Genomic DNA, 27,410 nt, shown 5'->3' with positions numbered 1-27,410 from the left:
TCAAAGATAGACTGAATAAGGAAAACGTGGCACATATACACCATGGATTATGACGCAGCCATAAAAAAGGATGAGTTAATGTCCTTTGCAGGGACATCGATGAATCTGGAAACCATCATTCTCAGCAAACTGACACAAGAACAGAAGACCAAACACCACATGTTCTCCCTCATAAGTGGGTGTTGAACAATGAGAACACATGGACACAGGGAGGGGAACGTCACACATGAGGTCTGTCAGGGGGTGGGAGCCTAGGGGAGGGATAGCAGGGGGTGGGGGTATTGGGGATGGATAACATTAGGAGAAATCCCTAGTGCAGATGACAGGGGCATGAATGCAGCAAACCACCATGGCACATGTATACTTATGTAACAAACCTACATGATCTGCACATGTACCCCGGAGCTTTAAGTATAATAATAAAAAAAAAAAGAAACTGGGAGGGCTACAGGTTGTGTGAGGATACACGAGCATGTTTTAACAACACAAAAGAATAAATACAAGTTCCTTGATTGGAAAGTTCCATTCTGGAGCTAGAGGTGATTCTGAGAGGTCACACAGGACTTTGAGAGCCGTGGTCATTAACAACCTAGAAATATGGCTTCAATGTGTGGCAAGAAGAAAACAAAAGCTTCAGAACAAAATAACTAATGCAGACGCTAAAGATAAGATTGAATAACATTCAACATAAAAACCCAAACACTACCATAGAATTTATTTTTACTTTATTAACAATGTGGCTTACAAGTTTTTTTTCAAGTAGAAAGGGTTTTTTTTCCATTTAGAATAAAAATTAAAATATAACTCTGATATAGATTTTCATTTATTTACATGAAAACATATATACAGAATACAATCTTACAGCAAACCAACAGCATGCCCCTTGTCCTGCAAATTTCAAAAGTAATGACACCAATTTTTCCCTTTTATGCACCAAAACATACACAAGATAGGAATCCAACTTCAATACAAACTATTCAAACTAGAATGCAAAACAGTGAAAGGGCTTTCAACATTCACGACGAGGGGAAGGTTATGCTTCCCGAGATCAGGCTAGCTCCTGTTTCGAACAAGTGAGATGATTATTTTTTCTGTCATTTAAAAAATTTGCCTCAATTTTTTTATCCTAAGGTGATTTTTGGCCAACGATCGTTCTAGAATATTCATTTTTTTGCTAGCACGTCTCTTCAGCCACACAAAAAGCACTGCTCAGCCTTGGTTAGCGGCACGACCTTCGTACTCACTGGGACCAAATTCTCATTACTTCACGCCAACAGTACAGAAGGATGACGGCCCCTTCCTCAAACAATATGGAATTGTTCGAGTTGTTATTTATCATTTAAACTAGAGAGGTTCTGAACCAAAATTCAAGGCAGCACTCTATGTCAGCAATTATAATTTTTAGGTAAATCACATGGGTCAAAAGTAGCACAATTTGATTTTATCATAGTATGTTTGGGGTATCTGTAAACCCTTCTAATGATAAGAGCTATGAGAATTAGTCAACTTAAGAATTCAACCACATGAAAGGAAGTAATTTCTAGAAAATCCTTGAACAGAAAAGAGCAATAAACAACAAAAAAAGAATTATTAAATTCTAATAGTTGCCCATACGGATTTCCCTTGCTATTTAATTATTGCACCAACGAGATATGAGCAGTATGGATATCTCGCCAACACTTTCTTCCTTAACAACTATAGGTTTCTTAATTTACTATGTTTCGTTTCAAATAATTGCACGCGCGATCACAGCTTTCTAAAGACAGAAAAGAGAGGAAGTGGAGCCTTGATTCACCACCTTCATCCAAAAGCAGCGAAGATGCTCAAACCACAACAAAGATTTTTAACACGACTGGGTTTTTTTTTTAGTTCTATATACAGAAATAAATATAAATGGGTGTTCTATAAAATAAGTATGAAAACCCCTAGTGCTTCTAAAACTAAGGGGGGACAGCTCTTAGAAAGGGGTGTTTGGCATAAGATAGAAGGCAAATCTCAGATCTTGCCGAATACAATGCTCAGAATCCTGTGAGATAAATTAGGGAAACGACACCCATCTTCAAAAGGCTGATCCAAATCAACCCTCTAGAGAGGGCAGTAAAGGTCACAGGAGCAGCGTTCCAGGTGTGGGTTATTTTAACGTACTGAGGAACAAATCAAAGTAAACACAGGAAATAATCTTTCGAATGTGATCAAATAAGGTGGGAGAACTCAGAAGCGGCGCAGCTCAAATACTGTGTCTGACTCAAACTTGGATCCAATGACTCTAATTTTAAAAGCGAAGGCTGAGTTCCCCACACTGTGAAGCTCTGTGGTGACGTTAACGGTGTTTTGCTTTTGTTTTGAAAGGCAAAGGAGTTCTGTGATGCCAGCCGTACCCTGTTCCTTTTCTAGTTGCTAGGTTTGGGTTTTTGTGGACAGGGTTTTTTCCACATAGTACAAAAGCAGTCAAGAAGCAAGGAGTTGAAACAAGCTCCGTTAGGTGAGGGCGAGACTGAGAGACAGGCTGCTGTGATTCAAGTGGAGGTGGCGTCTCTTTCTCAGGGTTTTCACATGGCGCAGATGGTACAGGCTGCTGGGCCAGTCCCTGTGGCGTTCCACAGGATGTGGGTGCTCTAAGGAGAGGACTTTGGTCCCAAACGATCATCAAGGAGAGACGGCGAAGAAACGGTACCATCCAGGGAAGGAATGCGAGGAATCACTTCTTGGTGTTTAGACCATGGCATTTTTGGCCTAGGGGCTATGGTGGCGTTGGGGCACACATGTCAATCTACTTTTTCTGCCAAAAGCAACAAGGACACACAGAGAAAAATGCTCCATGAAATTGGCCCTCTCTTTAAGACAGACGCTGGTGAGAGGTGAATCCTACAGAGACGTGAAAACACATTACAGTTCTGTACCAGAATTGCTGCTGATGTGAAGTCCACTCACCGTGACTGAAATCCCCCGAGAATCCAAGCTCAGGACACTGGCAACACCTGGAGCATAAGCACCTCCTCGCTCCTAAAATCTTTCTGGGCACTCCTCAAGGACTGGAGAGATGGCATAGAGACAACAATCATGGTGACGCCAGGCTGTGCCCTCCTGTGCCGTGGCCACAGCCATCTCCTGCCTGGCACATGCACACAGATGGGGCACCCACGGTGACTCCAACTGCACAGAGAAGCACTGAAGTTAACTGTCAGGGTGAAGGACACAGAGTCTTGGGCGCTTGGCCACATGGGAAGCAAACGCTTTCCCCAGAGACAGTGGCCGTGGTCTTCTTGGGCTCCTGGTGGGTCACATTCCACCTCTCTGGGTGGGCTCCGGAGACCGCCACCCAGAGGATCTCCTCCCTCCAATGCAGCACCTCCTCTCCGTGCCACCGCTGAGAAGGGAGACGGTAGTGGCATCGTTCTGCAAGTCCCTGTTCTGTTGTGGCCACCACGTTCCCTCATCCTCGTCTCAAATACAACAGAAACAGCTCAGCTTGAAAAGGCCACGGTGAAGGATCAAGGAGTCGGTGCGGGGAGAATGCCAAAGGTCCGGAAACGGATGCCCCTTCCAATCATCTGACAGGGTTTAACTCCACAAGACTGAGCGTTTAAGGCCAAAAGCATGTGGCTGAGAAGGCAGGGGTGGGTGAAGAACTGTGGAGCGGTCAGAACTTGAGCTTAGGAGAGCTGCCCAAGGTAAGCCAACCACGGATCCCAGAGATGTCTCTGTCTGGGCACAGATGTCACCCTCCTTCCATCCGAGGCCCCCAGGCAGATCCACCAGCCAAACTCTAAAACTGGATTACAGAAATCGGCTGCAGGGGCGTTTTCCATTCTCATCTGGAACGGTTACAGAATATGAAGAAGGGGAAGCTTGAGCATTCAGTTTCCAAAAATCCCACCAAGAATTGTATTTGAAAACATCACAGAAATGCAAGCAGCTCATTGGCCCACCACAGGATTTTACTGCAACTGTGGAGACTCCAGTCCAAGGGACGAGCTCAAGGTAATTATGGCGGAAAAGCAGGAAGGCTGCAAAGCCTCTGCTTCCGGCATCTGCTCAGGAACCATGGGAGGGTTTGGTTTCCTTGCATAAGTTTAAAAAGGCATCTAGGCAGCCGCCACAGCGGGACCCTGCAGTCCACGGGGTCTGCGTGGAGATCCCAAATCACTCATGAGTATACGGAGATGGCTTCTGGTCCAAGAGGCCAGCCAACTCCCACAGCCACAGATACACCTGCACATGACCTGGCAGATTTAACACAACTGCCCAAGAAATTCCACAAGCAAACTCAAAGCCAGAAAGAGCTACAGGAATGGCAGGGTTAGAACTGGGACCACTTCTTTTTCTTTCTTTTTGTCACTTTTGGCCAATCTGGATCTTCCTTTCCGGCATGAGCAGGATGAATGCCAGCAGGAGACAGCGTGCTTGCCCCGACTCTCAGTGTCCACACCTGTCGCTTCACAGGAACCAAGGTTCAGAGTGATGAGAAGTCACCCAAGATCTGAGAGTTAGTTCTCAGTAAAACCCGGGTGTCAAGTGGCTGACTCCAGATTCAGGGCTCATGCTGCATCGTGCCTGGTGCATATGAGGCCAGCTGGGGCAGAACGAGACAGAAGGGGTGCTCAGAGGGACTCCTGCTCGGTGATGCTGCAGTGATCCTTCTTAGGGGTGTGGCTGGTTCACGGAACACTTCCCCCACATCTCTTTCCCTTCCTGCTCTCTGAAATTAAGCTTCTCCTTCGATATATAATCCAACGTTTGCCTAAAGGACTCATTCCCTGATTCGGCTACAATTAACCTACAACAGTGGAGATAGCTGAGTGTCTAGAAAAGACTGGGTAGAGTTTGTCTCTACAGATATTCTAGGTTTCAATCAATAGACATCCAGTTGGACTGGGCATGGTGGTTCATGCCTGTAATCCCAGCACATTGGGAGGCCGAGGTGGGCAGATCGCTTGGCGTCAGGAGTTCGAGATCAGCCTGGCCAACATAGTGAAACCTCATCTCTAAGAAAAATACAAAAATTAGTTGGGCACAGTGGTGGGCGCCTGTAATCCCAGCTACTTGGGAGGCTGAGGCAGGAGAATCACTTGAACCCAGGAGGCAGGGGTTGCAGTGAGCTGAGATCATGCCACTGTACTCCGGTCTGGGTGACAGAGCAAGACTCTGTCTCTAAAAACACAACACAACAAACAAACAGATCATCCAGTTGCATGGAGAAGCCTACAGGCCTCCTTCACTCCCCGTATTCCTAAGAGGCACCTCTAACAGAGGACAGAGCTTTAGCACATCTCTTCATAAGGACATCGCTGCCAGCTGTGTTAGAGAAAAGAGTTGCCACCAAGATGAAACCGTGTGTGCCACTCGACCAGTGTCACATGCCTATCCATAGGTAACAGCGTCGATAAATGTGCCCGTTTTATTACAGGAAGCTCTATGGCATGGGGTGAGGTTTCTTCCTTGGTGACATTCTTAGTTTTCAAAGAATGCAGGCCTCATTTTAAGAAACCCGGCTCCACGGGAGCTGCCTGGTTTGTGGTGGGAGAAAGGCAAAATGTGGGTGCACAAAGCAGCAGGCCCACATCCCCGCAGATGCTGATGCACTACTTTAACTGGCGCTCCCCAGAAGCGACTTCTGCAGCACCTCTCTGTGCTTTGAAAACATGGGAACAGCTCACAGGCTGGCAGAGGCAGGAGATCCTGGGCTTCTGGCTTTCTGGTGATACTCAGTGTCCGTACCATGCAACATATCCTGGAAATCAAAGTTTCAGTCCTGGAAACCTTTACCAACACCGCATCCCAGCGATTATGGGCCACGTCCCGAGGGCAGACTCAGTTGGCATACTGGGCGTAGAAAGCCACTTTGACTCTCTCAATCTGGTGGCATAACTTGATGGCAGGCCCGAGCTTCAGCTCCATGCACTCCTGTACTGTTGGGAGCGTCAGAAGCAGGAGTGCTTGGCCGTCAATGTCCTGCAGGAAAAGAAAGGCAGGTTAAGTCAGGGCAGCGTGCACGGGGGAATGCACCTGTCACGGCAGGCTCCACCCTGGGGCCAAACGTGAGAAAAGGACACTTTTGTTTCATTCAATCCAGGGGACTGTTGGCAGAGATACCTACCTGGCTTGATGACAGTCTTATCTTTGTGTTACTGAAATCTTTCTGCAACTGGGCACAGTGGCTCATGCCTATAATTCCAGCACTTTGGGAGGTTGAGGAGGGAGGATTGCTTGAGACCAGGAGTTTGAGACCGGCCTGGGCAATACAGCGAAATGCTGTCTCTAAAAATAATTGAAAATTTAGCTGGGCATGGTGGCACAAACCTGTGATCCCAGCTACTCAGAGGCTGAGATGGAAGGATCACCTGGGCCCAGGAGTTTGAGGTTGCAGTGAGCTGTGATCACACCACTGCATTCCAGCCTGGGCAACAAAGCAGGATGGTCTCTAAACAACAAAAACGAAAACAACAATACAAAGACAAGAGCTTTGGGCTGAGGGCATTCTGGCTACTCTGAAATTCACGTACCTACCCAAGTGGGTAAAAAGAGCTGAAACAGGCGGGCTGCTGAGGGAATTGCTTCCTAAGCTTATCGTCCTCTGCTGGGAGAGCAACTCACCCTCCACCCCAGGCTAGGCCAGGTGCTCCCTAAGCTATGCTGCGACTTCATCTCAGCACTAAGCAAAGGGATCTCTACTACTAAAAGACAAGGCTCCCTCACCTCCCTGCCAAGGTCTGCCATTTCACTGTCAGGATGAGTGAGAAGATGCTCAATTCAGATAATGCCAATGACACAGCACAGTTTTCCATAAAGGAAAACTCACACAGACACACACACACACACTCCATTTACAGACACACACTGTCCAGAGCAAGGTGTTCCTCGTGCATAGATCTGTTGTTCCCACTATATCCTGCTCAGCCCGTCTCTACCTACACACAGGGTATGAAGAAATTCATTCAATGAATGTTCAGTTGACTTTGCTTCCTGCAGGAGGAAGCATACAGAGACTCACTCCAAAGCTCTAAGACCCTTCCACTGGACATCTCTGTTTCTTCGGCAGCTTGCTTCCTATAGTAATCTGGTTTATTCATGTAGATGTCATTTGACTGGACTGCGGAGTTTAACCGCAATCCTCCTTCCTATTTACCAAGACGATCTCAATAGTCCAGAGGGAGTCACTGAGGCTGTAAGAGATTGCAGGCCCCAGGCAATGATGAAGATCAGTGGTACGATGTGAGCACTAAGTGAGCTCCGCATACGGGAATTTCTGCCACTTGCAGAAGAATTATACCCAGGGCTGCCAGAAGCCACAAGGACATTAACAGCCAAGCAACAGCACAAGATCATATGTCTCAGACAACACCTATCAGTGACTTTCGCACAGGCAGCTTATTTTCTTAAACTAATGGTTTATTTAGCTGTCTTGAAAATATCTAAAGCAAAAAGTCAAAATGTGTATAAATAGTAGCCTTGAGCAGACTAATTCTCCAAGCAAGCATAATTCATCATCTGATCAGATTCAAAAGACTAATGTTAAGAGGAGGAATAATTTATCTTCGGATCAGATTCAAAAGCAACAATATTCCCTAATAAGTACAGCAGCAATAAAAATGAAACATTAACTTTGAAAGTATCGATATGCATGTCACTTTTTATTTTTAAATTACAGATGAGCACTAGCTATGATGTAAGCAACTCGAAGCCACACTCAACCAAGACGCAAAGGTGACCTTATCAAACCACAAAGTAAACAGATCTGTCTTGTACACATACTAAAGGCAGGACGCAAACTATAGAAAACTGTCACCATATTTTCATGCTATGTTGATATCATTTTTCCCTTTCTCTATAGTGCCTGCACATGTTATTTTACTTTCTTTTCAGATGCTACTGATTGTAGCCGGGGGCATTTGGGGGTACCGTGAAATAGTGTTCGGCTCTAGGTTGCAAAGAAACCAAGGTGACCTCTGGCTTGAGGCCTGTTAGCCAATTCCATTTTCAGAGCCAAATCCACATATAGCATATCAAAATAGACCCAGAGGGCATAGGCGTAGGCACCCAAAGTCTTCTAAGTATCATGGGCCTCTTAAAAACACATTTTAAGTAGGCAGGGGGCTGATGCTCTATTTTATTCTGTTCTGTGGATGTCGTTAAACCGTGGACAGGTGGCTTAACCATTAAGTTCAATGACATCCACACAACAGGAGAGAATAGAAATAAAACTTATTTTGCTTTCCCCAGGAAGTTTACTTTCCTGGTGAAAATTAATGCCTGGAAAAGCTAGCCAATCTATCTATGATCACACAGCTAGTTACAGACAGTGTTGGAATCAGAACTGTCGTTTTCTGACATTAAACTCTGAAGGGAAAACTGGAGCTCAGTCTTTAACATCTTTAACTTGGTCATGGTGGGGATTCAGTCACCACTGAATATCAGCACTAAAATCTTTATGTAACTCTTTCTCTACAGAGAATTACACTGAAGGTGGCCGATGCATGCACCACATTTAAAAGTGCAGGTACACACACTCATTTATTTACTTGCCAATATTTATTGAGCATCTACTAAGTGTCAGGCACTTGGCTGGCTTCTGGGGAACATCACAGTGAACGAAGGACAGGTTCCCTCTCCGGACACCCCATGCATCTGAAGGGCGGCAGACAAATAAATAGACTATTAGGATACAGGGATATTAACATATGGATGCAGAGCTAAGGGCTCAAACAGGACAGGCAGCCAGGACGGTCTAACAGGGGCATCAAAAGGGCTTCCAACAGAGATGTCAGGGACCAGTGGCAATGATTAAGGCCAAGAGGGACTGAAAGAACACAGGTAGTTCCCTGGAACGTAGAATTCCAGGAAACTGGGGGGATATCTAAGGTAAAATCATGACAAGCCCAGAAAGCCACTTTATTTGGAAGACTACTTTCTCTTTCAAGGACTATTTAGGTAACAGCATAGCTCACAGATTGTTTAGTTTTTATAAACATATAATAAAAACTCCTTTATAACTGATAATTGCTGGCAGATCACTTTTAATGTTAAATACAGAATTACCATAAATGGGCTAATTGTAAAGAAATGAAATGTAATGAGATATACAACATGCTTAGCAGAGGGCAAAATTAAATCTATTTTGATAGAGCATTCAAGTGAGGACTTGGTAGTTCCTAATGGAGGTATTCAGGTCTAGAGAAGTAAGGGGAGCTTAATCTGGACTAAGCCTGTAAACTACACTGAGATTTTTTTCATTAAGTTCAATTGATCATTTGGACAGTCTACTTATTGTCCTGTCACTGACTGATGAAAGCTGAATGAATAGGGAAAATTTTATTTAGAGTTTTGCGTGTTCTTAGTTACGGATGAGTGGATTTCTACTGTGTAATGTACAGGTTTGCAGCATTAAATGATGGAATATAGAACTTTTTAAACAGTTGCCATAACATGTCAGAAATAAAAGGTACAGATGCTGGTAATGGGGAGTTGATAATTTTTGCAAATGCTCCTAGTGATTACAATAATCTCTGCATTTACAACATTCAGGGCATGTGTGCAGAGAGCAATGACCATGCTGTGCACTGTGATCTCATTCACATGCCAGTGAATAAAGTCTCCGGGTTCCTTCTAGCTCATCCAGAATCTCAGACAATGCCTGCAGTGACCTGCTGGAGGCCTCAGCAAATCAGAAGTGGAGTATTTGGGCTAAATGATGATGAACAAATTACTAAAAATTAGTAATGAAAGGTGTGATGGGACAGAAAGGGACTCAAGTGACATGTACTTCAGACGGCCCAGTGGGCAATGGCTTTTTATTCCAACAAGTGAACCTGCTAATGTGAAATATGAAATCACACAGGAATGAGACGATGATCAGTGAAAACCTACCTATGTTTCTCTCTCATAAAAAAAAAGTAGGGATGAAGGGCAAGGCTTTCACTGATATTAGAAGAGCAGCAGGGCTAAACTCTGTCTCTACTAAAAATACAAAAATTAGCCGGCCGTGGTGAAATTCCAGCTACTCTGGAGGCGGAGGCAGGAGAATCGCTTGAACCCGGGAGGCAGAGGTTGCAGTGAGCTGAGATCATGCCATTGCTCTCCAGACTGGGCAACAAGAACAAAACTCCATCTCAAAAAATAAAAAAAAATAAGAGCAACTTGATTCTACAAGGGGGATGGTGTCAGCGGTGTTCCATTTCCTAGAAGACTGAGCTTAGGGAAGGCATGAAACTTTTCTCTGGTGTTATCAATTGAGTTTAGAAATACAAGAAAGGAAGACTGAATACTTTTCCCCAACCAACTTTGTTTCACTTTCTTGCTTATTACTAAGAATGTATACACAGTGTAGACAGACACAGGAGGTATTAACGTTTCAAGGTGTAAGCCCTCATACCAAACCTGGAATCTAGAAATGAGAAATCTGCTCTTCATTCAGGCCTAATTCAACTTCTTTTTTATTATATGAAAAACAGTATTTTTTTTTTAAACATGAGGTCTTCAAACACAGATATCTACACCAGGACAATGCAAAAAACTTCAATAAATTAAGCACAGAGTAGAGCAAGAGTCTTGCATTTTCTGCAAAGCCAGCGAAGCAGGATGCAAGGTGGTATGTGTAGAGAGAGTGGCAACTTGTTTTTATATTAATTTAAGGGAAAATGTAAATAAAAACCCTCTCATTTTCCTTAGGACACATCATCACATGTCTTATGTTTCAGCTAACTATACTCATTTCATCTGCTGGACTATAGATTCCTTTAAGGTAGAAATTAACATTATTGCATTTGTCCATCATCATACCATGGTCTTAAAAATGTATTATGTAGAAAGAAGAGAATGTTTTCGAGGCCTCTGTTCTGTTCCATTGGTCTATATCTCTGTTTGGTACCAGCACCATGCTGTTTTGATTACTGTAGCCTTGTAGTATAGTTTGAAGTCAGGTAGCACAATGCCTCCAGCTTTTTTTTTTTTTTTTTTTGCTTATGATTGTCTTGGCTATGTGGGCTTAAAGAAAACACGGCACATATACACCATGGAATACTATGCAGCTATAAAAAAAGATGATTTCAGGTCCTTTGCAGGGACATGGATAAAGCTGGAAACCATCATTCTCAGCAAACTGACACAAGAACACAAAACCAAACACCACGTTCTCACTCATAAGTGGATGCTGACCAATGAGAACACATGGACACAGGGAGGGAAATATCACACACTGGGGCCTGTTGGGGGTTGGGGGGACTAGGGGATGCATAGAAGAGGGTGGGGGGATTGGGGAGGGATAACATTAGGAGAAATACCTAATGTAGATGACAGAGGGATGGATGCAGCAAACCACCATGGTGCGTGTATACCTGTGTAACAATCCTGCACAATCTTCACATGTACCCCAGAACGTAAAATATAATTAAAAAATAATAATAACAATAAAAGAAAGAAGAGAACACTTTATGTAGAAAGAAGAGCATATTTCACGTAGGGGAAGGTAAGAAAATGACGATGAAAGCGGCATTCAAAACAACACACCGGTCAGGGGCTTCCACTCTGGGCAGGCCAGGTAGACACCCTGTTCCCTCCTTCTCCCACTAGGCATAAGTAAGATCTGTGGGCATTAGACAGAAATCTACAAACAGAAGCCTCTGGAAGAAGAGAGGACGGCAGACCAGTCAGGGGCCTGGGACCCCAGCTGATGGCACGTGCTGAGCTCTCGGGTTGTTTTTGTTGTTTGTGTGTGGGCTTCACACACCTGAGAATTGGAGCTGAAGAAGCTGCAACCCAGATTTGCCAAAAGGCACCGACAGGGGGCTCAGCCAAAGCCGGCTCTCTCCAGACAAAGGGCTGGCCAAGGGGTGGCCCAGCAACACAAAAAGCTGTGAGACAGCAGCATCTCTTCTGCAGTTGAACACCGTAGGGAGGGCTGGCCGGGCCCCACCAACAGCAGCCAAGGCAGAGTGAGCCACCCTGACTTCCAGCCTGGCCAGGGGGCAACTGGGCGCCCCATCCTACCACCAAGGTGGCATCTGAAAGGGCCAGGCAGCAGGGAACTGGGACTCTCACCCCTGCATGGTGGTAAAGAGCCCCCATCGTAGGGTCAGCAGAGATGGCAGGGGGAGCGTTGACTCGCACACCTCATCTGATAACAGCAGGCGCCTCCCGTCTCTGCGGGGGTGACTAGAGCTGGGACAGTCACCCTCCGCCCCCTGCTGTGGTACTGGTGGGGAGAGTGAGCGGGAGGAATGAGGCTCTCTGTCTCTTCCCTGCCAGGAGGCCCTCAGCAGGGACCTCGGAGGGAGCCGGGTCTCGCTACCTGCCCAGCGGCGCCAAGGAACCCCCACGCAGGTGTCACGAGGAAGCCAGCAGGGACAGGTGGTTCATTTCAGATCCAGAGTCTCAGTACATCAAACCACTGACATGCGGCAAGCCACTGTACCTGCTCCTGAAATATCTTGGCCAAGGGGGCACAGTCCGTCAGCTTAATGAACCTCACCACGTCGGTGACCGTCCACTCCAACGGGTTGCTCTCCAGAACCAGTCTCTCCTCCTCCTCTTGTTTTGTGTCCTGCAGAGAAAGGGCCGGGGAAGCCCAGCTGAGGCACAGTCCATCTGCTGGATCCTCTCCGGCACTCTCCAGGCCTCGGTCGCTCCTGGCCAGGAGCAACTGCCTCCCTTTCCTCCCTCGCTGGGCACCTGAACAAACTACCCACACTCTCAGTTCCTGGGAAAATTCTTCACTCTGTGATGATGCCCCCTGCGATGTCTCATGTGCCTTCAGAAGGAAGAAGGCAGGCAAGGTTTTCAGGAAACCTTGGGGCTGCTTATGAACGAAGTGTCTCCGCTTAGAGAAGAGAGGAGAAATACAAGGGGCACGTCCAAGAAGGCACGAGAGAGTTCACGCGATGTTTCTGTAATGGTGGTGCCAGCGACCCTTTCTGCTGATCTCACACCACCCACTGGGCTAGGGAGACCTAAAACATGATTAAATACTTTAAAACATCACAGGGGTGCACTGTAGAGGGGACGCGGGAGCTGACACAGGGCAGTTACGGGAGATGCAAGGAAGGAGGTTCTGGAAACCAGGAGTTCAAAGGAGCCCAAGGACTGTGCCTTCCTCCTGACAAGCACCCAGGTAGCACTAAAGCCATCTGGGAAAGAGATGCTACCTCCACCCTGCGAGCTGCATTCTGAAGGTGAAAGGCCCCTGCACCCGGAGGTGAAGCACCAGCCTCTGTCCCTGACTTGGGAAAGAGCTGGGGCAGGTGCTGCCGCTGGAGGCATTTTAAACAGGTTTCCCGGCATCGTGGCCCTGAACTATCAGACCCAGCAGGAACCCCTCTGCCCCCACGCCCGGGCATCACCTCTGTCCCCTCGGGCTTGGCCGGCGGGCACTTCTCCCCTTCCTCTGCAGAGGAGGCGGCTGGCGCCCTGCGGCCCCTTCGTGTCCTCTCCGGGGGCGGCAGGCGTGGGGGCTCTGAGCCACTCCGCAGGGTGACGGCCCTCCGGGGCCGGGCCGAGGGCACCTCCGCTGACGAGGTGTCTGTCTGGTCATCCCGGAGCTCGGAGCCGGTCTCCTCACTGGCGGTGTCGTCGTCCATGGCGCCAGCGTCCTCCTCCTCACTCTCCTGAGAAGAAGAAAAAGGCATTTAAGGGGCTGGTGGCAGGGGGTCCCCGCGGTCAGACCACGGGGTCCTGTGGTCAGACCCTAGGCCCAGTGCAGTCCCCTTAAAAGCCCCGTCTCAGGTGGTCTCTAAACTGGAGCCGATGGTCCCACCCATGGGCCCTACGAGGCCCCTTCCCAGCCAAAGCAGCTGGACACGCTACACTTGTTTCCAGTAAGTAAGGAGGAGGGGGTGTCTTCTCTGGTGTTTCGGACCATCCTGCTGCAACGTCCAGAGCCACCTCTGCCGTGAAGCAGCCACACCTGCCGGCCAGGGCCAGATGGCAGAGCCACAGGCTGGAGGGCGCCCAGGCAGTACCTACCTCCCCCGAGCCCGCTGTGAAGTCCATGGCAGAAGACCTCCGTTTCTTCTGCACAAAAATGGATTTCCGTCGCTTCCTCCGCCTGGTGGGTTTGGGGTGTCCGCTGTCAGGGTTGCTTTCTCCGATGGGGGGCTTGGAGATCTTCTTTCTCTTTCCATAGTAATAGGCTGTAGGAAGGAAGATAAGAAACTTTTGAAGGCTGTCCACACACACACAGACATGAACAGAGAGAGGGAGAGAGGAAGGAGGGAGACCATTCTTTCATCTGATATCTCTGTACCTTAGGAAGTCATTCTGAGAAAACATCTACATGGGGAGAAGTGAAGCCCATCTCTACTAAAAATACAAAAATTAGTCAGTTGTGGTGGCACACACGTGTAATCCCAGCTACTCAGGAAGCTGAGGCAGGAGAATCACTTGAACCCTGGAGGTGGAGGTTGCAGTGAACCAAGAAACCAAGATGGTGCCACTGCACTCCAAGCTGGGCGACAGAGCAAGACTCCGTCTCAAAAAAGAAAAAAAAAAAAAAAAAAAAAGAAGCACTGCTCCAGTGCTTTAGGTCAGGAAGGTGTTTGGGCTGAATTCGGCCCTTCCCCAATGTTGAAGCCTGAACCCCCAAAGTAACTGTATCTGGAGGTCACTGACATTAATGAGGTCATAAAAGTGGGGCCTGGTATCCGGGAGAGACACCAAGAACACATGACCCAGAGGAGAGGCCCCACGAGGACACGGGGAGCAGGTGGCCACCTGCAGGCCCAGGAAGGATCTCATCAGAAACCAAAGCTGCGGACACCCTGATCTTGGAGGTCCAGCCTCCAGGACTGTGTGAGGTCAGCGTCTGCAGTTAAAGCCCCGAGTCTGTGGTATTTTATTGCAGTAGCCAGAGCTAACTTCTGCAGAAGGTGAAAGAGACAAAGGTGTCCACAGTTCTCATGGGAGTTTATCCGCTCCCTGTCAGGGCCCCAGACAGAGAGTGGTGGCTATGACATCCTCTGGCACGTTCTGACACCTGCTCCCAAGTCTGAATCTTGATTGAGCAATCAGTGAACAAGCACTGGGTGAACATCTGCTGGCGTGGTCTTGGCATGAGGGACTCCCCCAGCTCTCGATCTGACCAAGACAAGCCGTGATCATGAACACGTGGGCCGAGTTCACCAAGCACCTTTCCTCTTTTCAGAGTTCCTTCTCATTGCATACTTCAGTCCCTTCTCATTTGGTGGGACTCAGGTTACTACTGAATTCTATAGCAGAGACACAGGTGTATATCTTAACTCAAAAAATTATTGAACTTTAGTAATGATTAATGTTTTAAAGAAACTAAATGTGTCATCAACTAATGAAAACCACCACTAAGGACCCAGCATTCAATTACGGCCCAGACGCCTATTCATTAACTAAAGGCTCAGCTGTCCCACTATGCGACACCCGTGAGCCACAAAATCACTGAATGCAGCCAAGGAACCTTTATCCATGGATGGGGTGGGCCAAAAGAAAATGGCAAATGCCCTGGGGAGTGATGTTCCCCTGGCTGTGTCCATGTGTTCTCCTTGTTCAATACCCACTTATGAGTGAGAACATGTGGCGTCTGGTTTTCTGTTCTTGTGTTAGTTTGTTGAGAATGATGGTTTCCAGCTTTATCCATGTCCCTGCAATGGGTGGGGGATGAGGGAAGGGATATCAGGGGGTGGGGGGATTGGGGAGGGACAGCATTAGGAGAAATACCTAATGTAGATGACGGGGTGATGGATGCAGCAAACCACTATGGCATGTATATACCTATGTAACAAATCTGCACATTCTGCACATTCACCCCAGAAATTAAAGTATGGAAAAGGAGAAAAAAGAAAACGGCAAATGCACAGCCCCCACTTTGCAGCGGCCCCTCTGCAGGAAGCATGATTTCAGTGCATCCTCACAGTGCTGGGCCATGGGTGTCATCCTTTCTGCACCCCAATTTCCTTATGCACAAAATGAGGCCATCAGGATTAGCAAGCATAGGTTTCCTTCGGCCTAAGACCCTCTGTGTCTCATCCCCTCCCCTGCATTTGATCACAGCATGGCATTTGGAAAAACCATTGAGAAGCCACATAGCAGCAGCCCTGTAACTCCCAGGAAGCACACCTGCTCCAGGGAGCCTGGCCTGTTCTCATCAACCTCTCGAAAGGAGCAGATGGCGGGAGAGCTTGGAACAATGTCCCGTGTCCAGTTCCACAGGAAGTGTGTTCCTCAGTGAGCAGGAATGAGCTGCTGTGGGCGAGCCCTGCTTTGTGGCCATCTCCAGGTACAGGGAAAATGAGCAAGCCTCTGTCTCCACCCAAACCCCAAGCAGGTACAACAGGGCTGGGGCAGGCTGGCTTCTTAGAAGCCAGTGACTGGGGATGAGAATTGGTTTTAGGGAATGCAGCCAAAGGTCAGTATGTGTTTAGAGCCTTGGAATGAGACTGGGTGACCCTTGCTTTTCCAGTGCTTGACTCCACCAAAATATCATTCTGTCCTCCTCCCACTGGAGCCTGAGTTCAGTCTGTAGTAATGTTCATTATAAAACAACCCAAAGGATCTGGGGATTTAGGAGTTGTATATATGAGATCCAGAGACATCTCTGAGTTCATTTCGGCAGTGCTGAATGGGAGGTGTGGGACCCTGCTCCTTCCCTGCTATTCCCGGTGTCCTGGAAGAATGCAGAAGCCCACCTGGCAGGTAAGCATGCAGCACACATGGCAAAGGTGAGCCCTCGGTCAGGCCTTTCTTACTGGGGGGCTGCTGTTTCCCAGTGAATCCCTCCCCTGGAAAAAGGTGAGGTGATGCAGAAACAAGCTCTTCTGGAATCAGATGACGTGTTGGGCCGACGTACATGTGGGCCCTGCCTGAGAGCCCTGTGCACCAATATTGGGGGCTCTGTGTGATCAGTGAGGGTGCAGCTGATCTCCATCAGAAGGCGAAGTGGGAAGGAGACTCTGTGTGTTGTGTGTGTGTAGAAATACACTGATAGGTAGATAAAATACAAAGAAACTAACACTGTGAACAGTGTTTCAAGTGCATTCAGATTTCTGGTTCCAGCACCCATGTTGACAAACATCACAAATGACCGTGGCTCACAGAGCACTGGCCACATGGCCAGGCCCTTGTCACACCCCAGCTGGCTGGAATGTGGCTGGCAGAGCCAACTTCCAGGTCACTGCCCCTTGCATTAGAGAGAACTGAGGGGAGATGCAGGAAACTCAGAACTGTAGGACAGAGGGAGAGATCAGGGCTCGGGCACAGGAGGTGGAGGTGTCTGGGAGTGGCTACCATGAATGGAGAAGGTCATCAGAAGGGAAGAAGGGCAGGGCTTGGGGGAGGTAGTTGCCTGAAGCCAGAGATCCTTGAATGGAAGAGGCAAGAGCTGAAGGTGGGGGAGTGGGGACAGCTCTGAGTCCTGCGCCCTGTGTCCTGGGACAGAGGCAGCGAAGAAAGTGATGGTGGATTCTGAGCCTTCCATGGCTCTCCTCGGTGGGGGTGCTGAGGAAGGCATCTAAACATGAGAAGCCGATTGTGACGAGGATGTGGCACCCGTATGAAGTAGGGCAAAGAAAGCGTCATTATACTTTCCCAGAGTAAGGACTGAGAAAGTCGTCCAGGTCCCTGCTACTGTGATCAGCTTGACTGTGCTTTCCCACCATCCATTGAGCTGTAGAGTCAATCAATCCACTGAAACTCAGGACGGTACACACAGTTTCTTTTCTTCTTTTCCAAGTCCTACCAATGAAAATTCACCCTGTTTTAAATCATCCCAGCCCCTCCGTATGTCAGTCTAAAAACCTACGGCAAATCTTTAAACATCCTTCCACAGCAATTCCTATGGAAGGCTAGTCCAAAGGTTCAAAAGGAAGAACGCAAATGAAACAAAACCCCAATCCCTTCCAGCACAGCGCAGACCTCTGGCACCATGCGCTTCTTTTTTCATCATTTGTACTTACTGTACTTGGTTTTGGTATGAATGGAGCAGTTCTCTGGGCAGTGTTCAGATACCAGCACAGGACTAAACAAATTTGGACAGCACTCTAGCTTGGCACAGACTCGGCGGCAGAAATTCGCGACCTGGTCAGATGTCCGTACGATTTTGACCACAGCCCTGTATGTTTTGCCTCTGTATCTGGAAAACGGGGGAGGGAAAGCGATGGTAAGACCAGATTATGATTCAGTTCTATTCTGTACAGTGTATTCCAAAGGCAGCAACTTCACTTTCTGACGACAAGGCATATCATGCGTGGTTTTCCATGTCATTTCTGTTATTTCTCACAGAGATATTAATAAGAAATGCTCACTAGTGTGCAAAAAATATGTCCTAACAGTGCTAAACCAGAATCCACTTCCAGAAAGACACCCCATTTAACACACCCTCATTTTGCTATACACAACTTCATACCAAAGATGAGTGCGCAGGGTACATACCTAATGGGCAAGGCTCTCGAAATGAGGTTAGTGAAGTCTAATGGGTATTTTCCTCTTGATACCGTATTTCATTTTTGAAAAATGTGAGTGCATATGGGACCATAATCCTGCCTTGAAAACCATACAAATTCAGAACACAGAAACGATATATTTGTCAAGGCTGTGTATCATATTGTTGAAATGGGGACAATTTCCATTATTCATAAATGGCATCTGTGCAGAATGGTGATAGGTAGGCCAGGTCATATTTAAATAGAGAGAAACACAATGGGTTTTATAAGGGGAAAAAAGACAAAAATAAAAAATAAAAAAACAGACACACACACACACACACACACACACACACACAGACACACACACACACACACACACACTGCAGAGTGACTGTATGACTGGGACCTGGAAACCAAGTGAAGACTCCCAGCCTTGCAGACACTGGCAGCAAGTGGCTTCAGTGTAAACAGAACCGTCATGTGTCTCAGGTAGATCAGTGACAGTTAAAGGAAAAGGCTGCTGTATTTCTCAAGTGTAAAGGGAGCAACGTGAAATGGTAGTGCCGCTTACCCTACTGTGCCCATGAGGGTAACCAGCCACTCCTCCCCTCTAGGTTGGGATGGTGAAAGACGGCTCCAGGAACTAAAACTTGCTTCCACCTGCTCTCCAGCCTCCCCCTTCCCCACCGCACCCGCCTCCACGGCTTCAGTTCCTTTTTCCAAAGCAGTAAACCGAGTCCTTTCTGAACTTGCACACCTTCACTGCAACTCCCCATGGCCTCAAGTCTTGATTGAGTGGTAGGTGGTGGATGAAATCATACTGCAAGGAGAATGCACGCGGGAGTCAACGTCTTCATAAACGTCTCTATTTCTTATTAGACTGAGGTCTTTGGAAAGCTGCAGTCTGTTTGCATATTAGGAATAATAAAAGGCATTTCTCCAGTTAAACCTCCCCCCAGAAGTGGTAACTAACTGAGGGGCCTCACACAGCAGACCTTCATTCTCATTATGGATTAAACCGTGCCCTTCCCAAATTCTATGTTCATAACCCCCGATAGGGCTGTAATTGAAGATGGGGCTTTCAATGTGGTAATTAAACGAGGTCATAAGGGTGGGGCCCTAATCCAATAGGACTGGTGGCCTTGTAAGGAGATGAAAGGCTGAGTGTGGAGGTTCACCCTTATAATCTCAGCACTTTGGGAGGCCAAGGTAGGAGGATTGCTGGAGCTCAGGCATTTAAGACCGGACTGGGCAGCACAGTGAGACCCCCATCTCTACAAAAAATTTAAAGTCTAGCTGGGCATGGTGGGGCACGGTGGGGCACTACTGGGAGGCTGAAGCAGGAGGATTCCTTGAGCACTGGAGGTCAAGGCTGCAATAAGCTATGATTGTACCATTGCACTCCAGCCTGGGCGACACAGTGAGGTCCCCTCTCCCCTGCCCCCCCCCCCCAAAAAAAGAAGATGAAAAGCCACCAGGGGTGTACATGCACAGAGACTAGACCATGTGAGGGCAGAGGGAGAAGGTGGCCACCTACAAGCCAAAAAGAGAAGCTTAAGGAGAAACCAACCCTGGAGCCTTCATCTTGGACGTTTGGCCTCTAGAGCACTGAGAAAATAAACATGGTTGAAAAGCCAGGTGGCCTGTGGCTCTTTGCTGTGGCAGCCTGAGCTGACTGAGACGAGACTCATACCTCCAGGGGGAAGTGACAAGAACGGGGACCCCCGAACTACCTGTCTGCAGCTCCCCATCACCCACACAGTGGCTTCTCCTGACCATGGCTGCTGTCTGCTTGTATCCTTCCTTCCCGGTTCACATTTTCTAAGGATTCTCTGAGGTCCTCTTTCAGTACTTTTCTCTGATCTTAGAGGAAAGACCGATCTAGACTAAGGGTATGGAAGTTTCCCCCAGAGACTTTTCAATGCACTAGGAAAATGAGAGATCTGGAAATCCAAATGCCTTTCGTAGTTATCCACAAAGAACTGATCTGATGTATGGGAATCCTAAAACTTGGACAAACATTGCTTACAGAGATGGCGTTTTCTTGCCATCATATATAAATATCAAGTGTAATATTGCTTTCCTTAAACATAACTATTCAGTGAAGAATAAAAATTAAGCTCCTCGTCTCCCTCCCCACACCCATCAACACAACAAGAATTTAGAATGAGACATGCTTCTGGAGCCTAGATATTGTCATTTGCTGCTCATCACTTTTAAGAAACAAACTTTCTCTTGCCCCAAGAAAAACCACAGACAACGAATTCACCAACATAAAACTGGTAACCAGAGCTAGAAAAAGCAGGCCGGATGGGTTCTTGTTTTAAATGTAGGCACCACAGCCCTTATCCACGTATGACGTAAACAGCGCCTCGCTGAAAACAAAAGCACTTGAAGATAGGTTTCAATCGCCCTTGGGCACATTTTTATAGCTATCATGGGTACAAAATAATGGTCAACTTCTCAGTTGGCAAAAATCACAGGCTTTTACTTCATTGACATATCACCAAGCTAGTGAAATGTGAAATTTCAGCTTTTTAGAAATGTCTTTCTAAAGACTGGAAAAATACTTTTCCACTAATAAATCATTTTTTTAAAGTATCAACAGCAAAAACAGATGAAGAATTAAATTCTAACTTGTGCTCTATATCTGCATACTCTACTACATGTATTTCATATTTATTCAGGGTCCTTCAGATCCCAGCCCCTGGGTGTTTCTTTTTCTTAAATTTCTCTGATGGGTGAAGTTTGACCTTCCATGTAGCGAGAACCAAAAATCCATCTTCTGTAGATATGATCATGCTTTAAACCCTATAGCCTTGAGTGACTGTTGGCTTTTCTAGGCCCTCCATTGACCCTGTGTGTACAGACTTTCTTCTACATGCGTTTCAAGAGGGCCTCCAGGACCCATGTTGGGGTGGTTCTTGCTTACTGCTTTTGCTGCATTTTACAACAAAAAACAGCACAACTGGGGACATGGTATGTTCCTCATGTTGTGGGACATGGAGAGTAAAAACCGGGAAAAGTAGAATGAAAATACTTTACAGCTACATTTTCTTTTGCAGTTTTATCCAGTACGAGTTTGGTGGTCCTACAGCTTTGTTGGAAAAGAGCTCAATATAAAGACTCTTAGAGTCCCTAAAAAAAAATAAAATAATGAGACATAAGAATGCAGGAGAAATGTGCAAACCATGTCAGATGTCAGTCTGCAGAACAAGGCTCAAAGATGAGATGCTCATCAAACCTCCAGGTGACAAGGCACATACACGTGGTGCCATAGCAAAGGGACGGATGAAGGGGGCAGCTATCTGGTGGAAACAGAATCAGGGTGGCTTCATATTTTGAGATGGGGAGTCTTGCTCTATTGCCTAGGCTGGAGTGCAGTGGTGCAATCTCAACTCACTGCAACCTCCGTCTCCCGGGTTCAAGCGATTCTCCTGCCTCAGCCTCCAGAGTAGCTGGGACTACAGACATCTGCCACCATGCCTGGCTAATTGTTGTATTTTTAATGGAGATGGTGTTTCACCATACTGGTCAGGCTGGTCTCGAACTCGTGACCTCAGGTGACCTGCCCATCTCGGTCTCCTAAAGTTTTGGGATTACAGGTGTGAGCCACGGCGCCCAGCCTCATTCTACTCTTTATTTTACCAAGTGAAAGAAAAGTGTGTTTTGTACTTTTACCTTTCATGAAAGACTTACAAACAGCATACCAACGACATAACTTTGTAGGCAGAGTGTATGAAAAGAACAACCAACCATGAGATAATGCTTTTAACTTTCTACTGACACTGTGAGACCAGAGGGCAAGACAATGATATTATCACATGGCCCGGCAAGGCTCTCATAAACACCAAGTTTTTGAAGCATGTATTTCAAGTCTCAAGAAGAAAAAGAGGAAAATATTGACAGCTGAGCTCACACATACTTCCTGGCAATATAAATAATCTCAGAAAGAAGGAAAATAAAAGCAACAAGCAAAAGATCACTGAGTTGGAACTAAGGAATAGCAAAGATAAAAAGGTGAGGGAGGAGAAAGCTGCAAAGGAGAGGTCCAGGAAGAGCCTTCATCTTAGTTCTCAGACAGACACTGCAGTCCCAGCACTGCTGTATTAATCAGGTCACAGAGAACTCTGGAAAGAAGCATGCAATCTTGTCTTCATAAGCTGAGCACATAAGGAGAGGCTGAGGCTGACAGTGCTCTCAGAAGCACACTTTGAGGCCGTAAAGGAAGTCGCAGATCAACAATGGGAAACCTGGGAGATGCTCTCCCTAGTTGTCAATGCAGGACACTGAGAATCCCAGAGTCAGAGATTATTTTAAGCTGAAGATATTTGAGATTCAACAGATACAGAAAGAAGCCTTCTCAGAGCGCCCATTATCTGACTGAAAGCAGAAACTTCAGAGAAACAGAGACTGCCATAAATTCCCTCCTTGAGCGCATCTTCTACTCCCAGGAGAGAGACTTAAGAGTAAAGCTGCCATAAATCCCCGCTCTGGGGGTGTTTCCTGGCCCAGCCATGAAGAAGACAGAAAGACCACTCACACCTGCGTAAACACAAACTTTCTCATCCTCCCATCTATTCTCCCCAAATCCAATTTGTCTTTCCCGAAGCAATCTGCTTGTTCTTCCGATAAAAGTCTTTGCTCCCAGCTCCCTTTCCCGTACTGAGCTGGATATATAATCCCCAAACGACTGACCGCTCCTCTGAGTTACTCAACACTGAGCACTCCCTTGTATGAGCGTTACACATGTCAGTGGGCTGTTTCTTCTCCCACTAACCTGTGTTTTGTCAGTTACATTTTCACGTTCCCAGTCTCTGAACCTTAGAGAGTTGGGGCAAAGTTTTCCTCACCGGAATCAATATAAAGTGTGTGGCCTTCCACTTTCTTCCCATTAGCCAAAGTAGGGAGTTTTTTCCACATCCAAGTGCCTATGGCAGGGGTGGAGAAAGACGGAGGAAGATGGAACGGTAAGAATGCCGAAAAAATTGTCTCTTCTCCTTCAGTGGGTGATATGGTTTGGCTGTGTCCCCACCTAAACCTCATCTTGAATTGTAGCTCCCATAACTCTCATATGTGGTGGGAGGGGCCTGGTGGGAGGCAAATGAATCATGGGGGTGGTTTCCACCATATTGTTCTCATGATAGTAAGTTTCAAGAGATCTGATGGTGTTACAAGCAGAAACCCCTTTCCCCTGATTCTCATTCTCTTCTCTTGTCTGCCACCATGCGAGACATGCCTCTCACCTTCCGCCATGATTGTGAGGCCTCCCCAGCCACGTGGAACTGTGAATCCATTTAACACTATGTTACTTATAAATTACCCAGTCATGGGTATGTCTTTCTCAGCAGCATGAAAATGGACTAATATGGTGGTTGAAAGTTGAGAAAAATCAAAATGGGTTTTGAGTCAAAAAGAAAAACAGACTGAAGAAGCCAACACTGGTGCAACCATCAGTTCGTAACTATTTGCTCAGCCCAAGCAGGAGGATGTCATGATGGTCTGAGTTCCAACATTTACCCTCAAAATCACCCTATGAGACCTTTTAACAAAATCTTATCAGGCAGTAATAGGGGTGTGGGAGCAGAGGACGAGGTTCTGGTTCTTCGAGCCAAACTCACACCCTCGAATGCTGAAGGAAGAATTAAAAGAGAAAGGAGGCAGTGACTCTGAGGACGCTGCAGAAACAGGGAAGCTTTGCAGGCTGGGCAAAAACCTCTCTTCTCATCAGCAATAGTGAGTTACGGTTCTCAGTTCCTTCAGAACAAAGCTTTCACTTCATTGATCTCATTCTTAGTCATTAGACACCAGAGTCGGGAGAATGTGTCACAGGTTTTCAGTCTAAGGACACCAAACTCCTCAGAAGTTTCTTTCTTCCTTCTTGCCTTTGAGTAACGGGAACTCTGCAATACATGGGAAGTGTATGTTTATTCCAGGGGACTGCTGCTCCTCCTGAACGTCCTAAGCTGGATTGTTTGAATCAGATACGCCACACCATGAACCGATGAATTCAGGTAGGCACACATACATACAGAAATGCAGTCTTCTCTTCAAATAAACTGGTTCATCCCCCGGCTTAATGCAAAGTTCACCTCATACGTTTTTTAGGACAGCAAACTACACACACTTAGGCAAGGTAAACAAAAATTAAGAAATTACCAAACGAAAGCTTTTATGGCAAAGTTTCTCAGTTTGGGACCCCTTTTCTTACATAAATCACTTTATAGCCAAATATCACGTGTGACAGTTCATAAGACACAGGCTTGCATAAAAGGATAAAAATTAATGTCAAATAAGTAAAAGCACACACAAAATTAACCACTGCTTACAAAAAAAAAAAAAAAAAAAAAAAAAAGCAACCACAACATTTCTACAGAGCTGAGCATGACCCACCTAACAGTGAAGATGTGACTTTATCTCCCGGCCTCTGATAAGTGACAGTGAGCTCTAACTCACATGAAATCACACCAGGATATTTTCTCTTTAAATATTCTGAATAACCATAGCAAAGGACTGGAGAAACTTTTAAGCTCCGCCTGGCTTTTACAAAGATGATCACAAAAGCCATTCAAAGAAGAGTTACGACAGTCTTTTTATTTTCCCTCAAGAAGATTCTGTAACATGCTGAAAAACATATTTAAATGTCTCTAGATGCAGGGAGGTAGAGGGCATTTTCTTCTTATCCCCCCTAAGATATAGCCTAAATTCCTCCACTCTTGTAATTCAAAATAACGTAGGTAAATTGAGCATACTTAAATTCATTGGCAAGAAGGACGTTTTCTCTTCCAGAACAGAAATGAACTACATGAGAAGCCATTTTTTTTCCCTTGGCACAAAAGCTAGCAAATTTTTGCTTTGCAATACATGTTGAGGTGATAGACTCCTCACAAGTTCAAATATTGCAATAATTCCTTTCATTCTATAAAAGGTACGGTTGTTGGATAAATAAGGGGAAAATCACCAAGAGACAATTGTAGGTAATAGTGTAATTTTTCATTATATTTACAAGTCAAAACCTTTACAAAGGCACCTTCATCCTCTCAAGCAAATGGGTCTTTCCTCTTAGGAAGTGGAAAAAACAACCAGAAATCCTAGATGCCAAATGAGAGCAATCACTGACCTACGGATAATCTCACATCCTCTCTTCCTGAAAAAACTCTTTATGATTGTATAAAACAGCTCCCATAAGCAACCAAGAGGACTGTCATACATATATGTATGTATGACATATATATGTATATATATGTCATCATATGACATATACACATATATACACATACACACACATATATAACACATACATACACACACATCTATCTACATATATATAATGTATTTTATTTGTTGTAAAGACAGGGTCTTGCTATGTTGTCCAGGCTGGTCTCGAACTCCTGGGCTCAAGTGATCTGCCTGCCTCGGCTTCCCAAAGTACGCGGATTACAGGCATGAGCCCTTTGCCTGGCCTGGACCAAATGTCTTGAATGCAGGTCTCTCTTCTTGTATGTTAATTTATTCGTGACAGAAAACATGTCTGCCTTTCAGCCAATTGGGAAGATACCAGCTCTCTCTCCTTCCATTTGCACCAAAGAAAATAGCAAAGTTGTCAAGATCTAAAAAGTTGTCATTTTACATCAGAAGGAAAGAGGTGACTCAACACACAGTATCAGAGCAGGAGAGCTCCCGCCGACTGTAAAGCTGTCATCATTAGCAGCTGCTTTGAGATGCTACTATGATCTAGTACAGTTGAAACCCCATTCAGACAGACATTTTCTCATTATAAGTTGCTGTGTAAGATGTTGCTGTGGAACTTTCTGTCACGTTTGATATAATAGGTAATACGCTGCTTTTACAATTCAGCAGAGCCAGGTTTCACCATGTCTGTTTTGATTGTATCAGGCTGGATTTAATAAAAAGTTCTGATCGACCTGGTAACATGAAAACGAGTGCAAACACATGCAAAATGAACGCCCTCTCTCTGTGGATCTGGAGCGAGTTTCTGGCTTATTTAGAGGCAGGGGAGATTTTAATGGGATCTAAGATTTTTGTACTTTTATTATACCTATGTCCATTAGGTATACATGGACTGTACTGAACTCTGCAGAAATGTTTTCAAATACGAAGGATTTCTTGCTCATGTTTTTTGCCCCCAATACTACTACAACCTTATAAGAAAATGTTCCACTACCCCCAATGATTTCTTTAAAGTAGAAAAATATGAAATATTAAAAAAAATTGTTTGTTTTTCTCTGAGCTATAGGTGAAGCTCACTTAAATATTTCTTGAGAAAGAAGGAAATGAAATATAGCAGCATCTTTCATTGGCCTGCTATTTTCTGCAAATAAACCCTCTTCTTATCTACATATACTTTCTTATGCTTTTGTGATCTGGCAGAGTATGATTAGTCCATAAATGACTTTTACTGAATCTAAAACCCCAGCGTTGTTAAAAAATGACACCAGGAATGCTAAGTGGATGGCTGGCAATGAATGTTGAGTGCCAGCGCAATCTCTAAACATCTTCGGTCACCACTAGCATGAGTTAACTACAGAGGAAAATATTACTGGTCATACAAATTACTCAATATTTCTCAATTTTCACTATGAATAGGGCAGGTGCCTTCTCTAAAGGAGGCTTGGAGATCCTCTAGCCAGTAAAAAGTGGTTTACTCTTTTTAAAAACCGTCATTTCTCACATGTTACATCTAAATGATTATTAAGAAGCCAACTATTAAAACGTACTCTATTTGAAACCCATAGATGAACATTAAGAGTCCTGTCAAGCACTCTAAACAATTATTCAACATAAAATTATCTTACAAACGGACCTTTTTCTATGTACCTAAACCACCAAGTTCAAGCACATTGACACAGTTCCTGCTCTCAATTTCAGAGGTCAAGAAACTTAAAGCAAAGCAAAAATGTCACCTTTCCAATTAGCCTATTTCCAAATAAAAGAAAGCTACCTGACTCTATGCCAACCCTGATTTCGCTGCCATTTACTTAACCCAGACCAAACATGCCTTGGTTCCTTTTA

At 45.8% G+C, this 27,410-nt stretch overlaps 1 protein-coding gene across 4 annotated transcripts in view; it reads right to left on the bottom strand.

Annotated features, from left to right (window-relative positions):
* Positions 1-708: 708 nt before the first annotated feature.
* The window catches only part of SFMBT2 (Scm like with four mbt domains 2), a 241,820-nt gene continuing 215,118 nt past the window's right edge, over positions 709-27,410 (bottom strand). For all 4 annotated transcript variants that reach the window (XM_032258157.1, XM_032258158.1, XM_032258156.1 and 1 more), the window contains 5 exons: positions 17,910-18,085; positions 13,954-14,120; positions 13,332-13,595; positions 12,407-12,535; positions 709-5,952 (listed from right to left, as the gene is read on the bottom strand). In XM_032258157.1, coding sequence (XP_032114048.1) covers positions 5,812-5,952; positions 12,407-12,535; positions 13,332-13,595; positions 13,954-14,120; positions 17,910-18,085 — 877 coding nt within the window. In that variant the 3' untranslated portion in view covers positions 709-5,811. The remainder of the gene's footprint in view (positions 5,953-12,406; positions 12,536-13,331; positions 13,596-13,953; positions 14,121-17,909; positions 18,086-27,410) is intronic.

This window comes from Sapajus apella, unplaced genomic scaffold (genome assembly GCF_009761245.1).
Source record: "Sapajus apella isolate SASKATOON/1434 unplaced genomic scaffold, GSC_monkey_1.0 scaffold100, whole genome shotgun sequence".
In the NCBI taxonomy this organism is placed as follows: domain Eukaryota; kingdom Metazoa; phylum Chordata; class Mammalia; order Primates; family Cebidae; genus Sapajus; species Sapajus apella.
The sequence above is the reverse complement of the archived record's forward strand: the minus strand, read 5'-3'. Positions and strand labels throughout refer to the sequence as shown.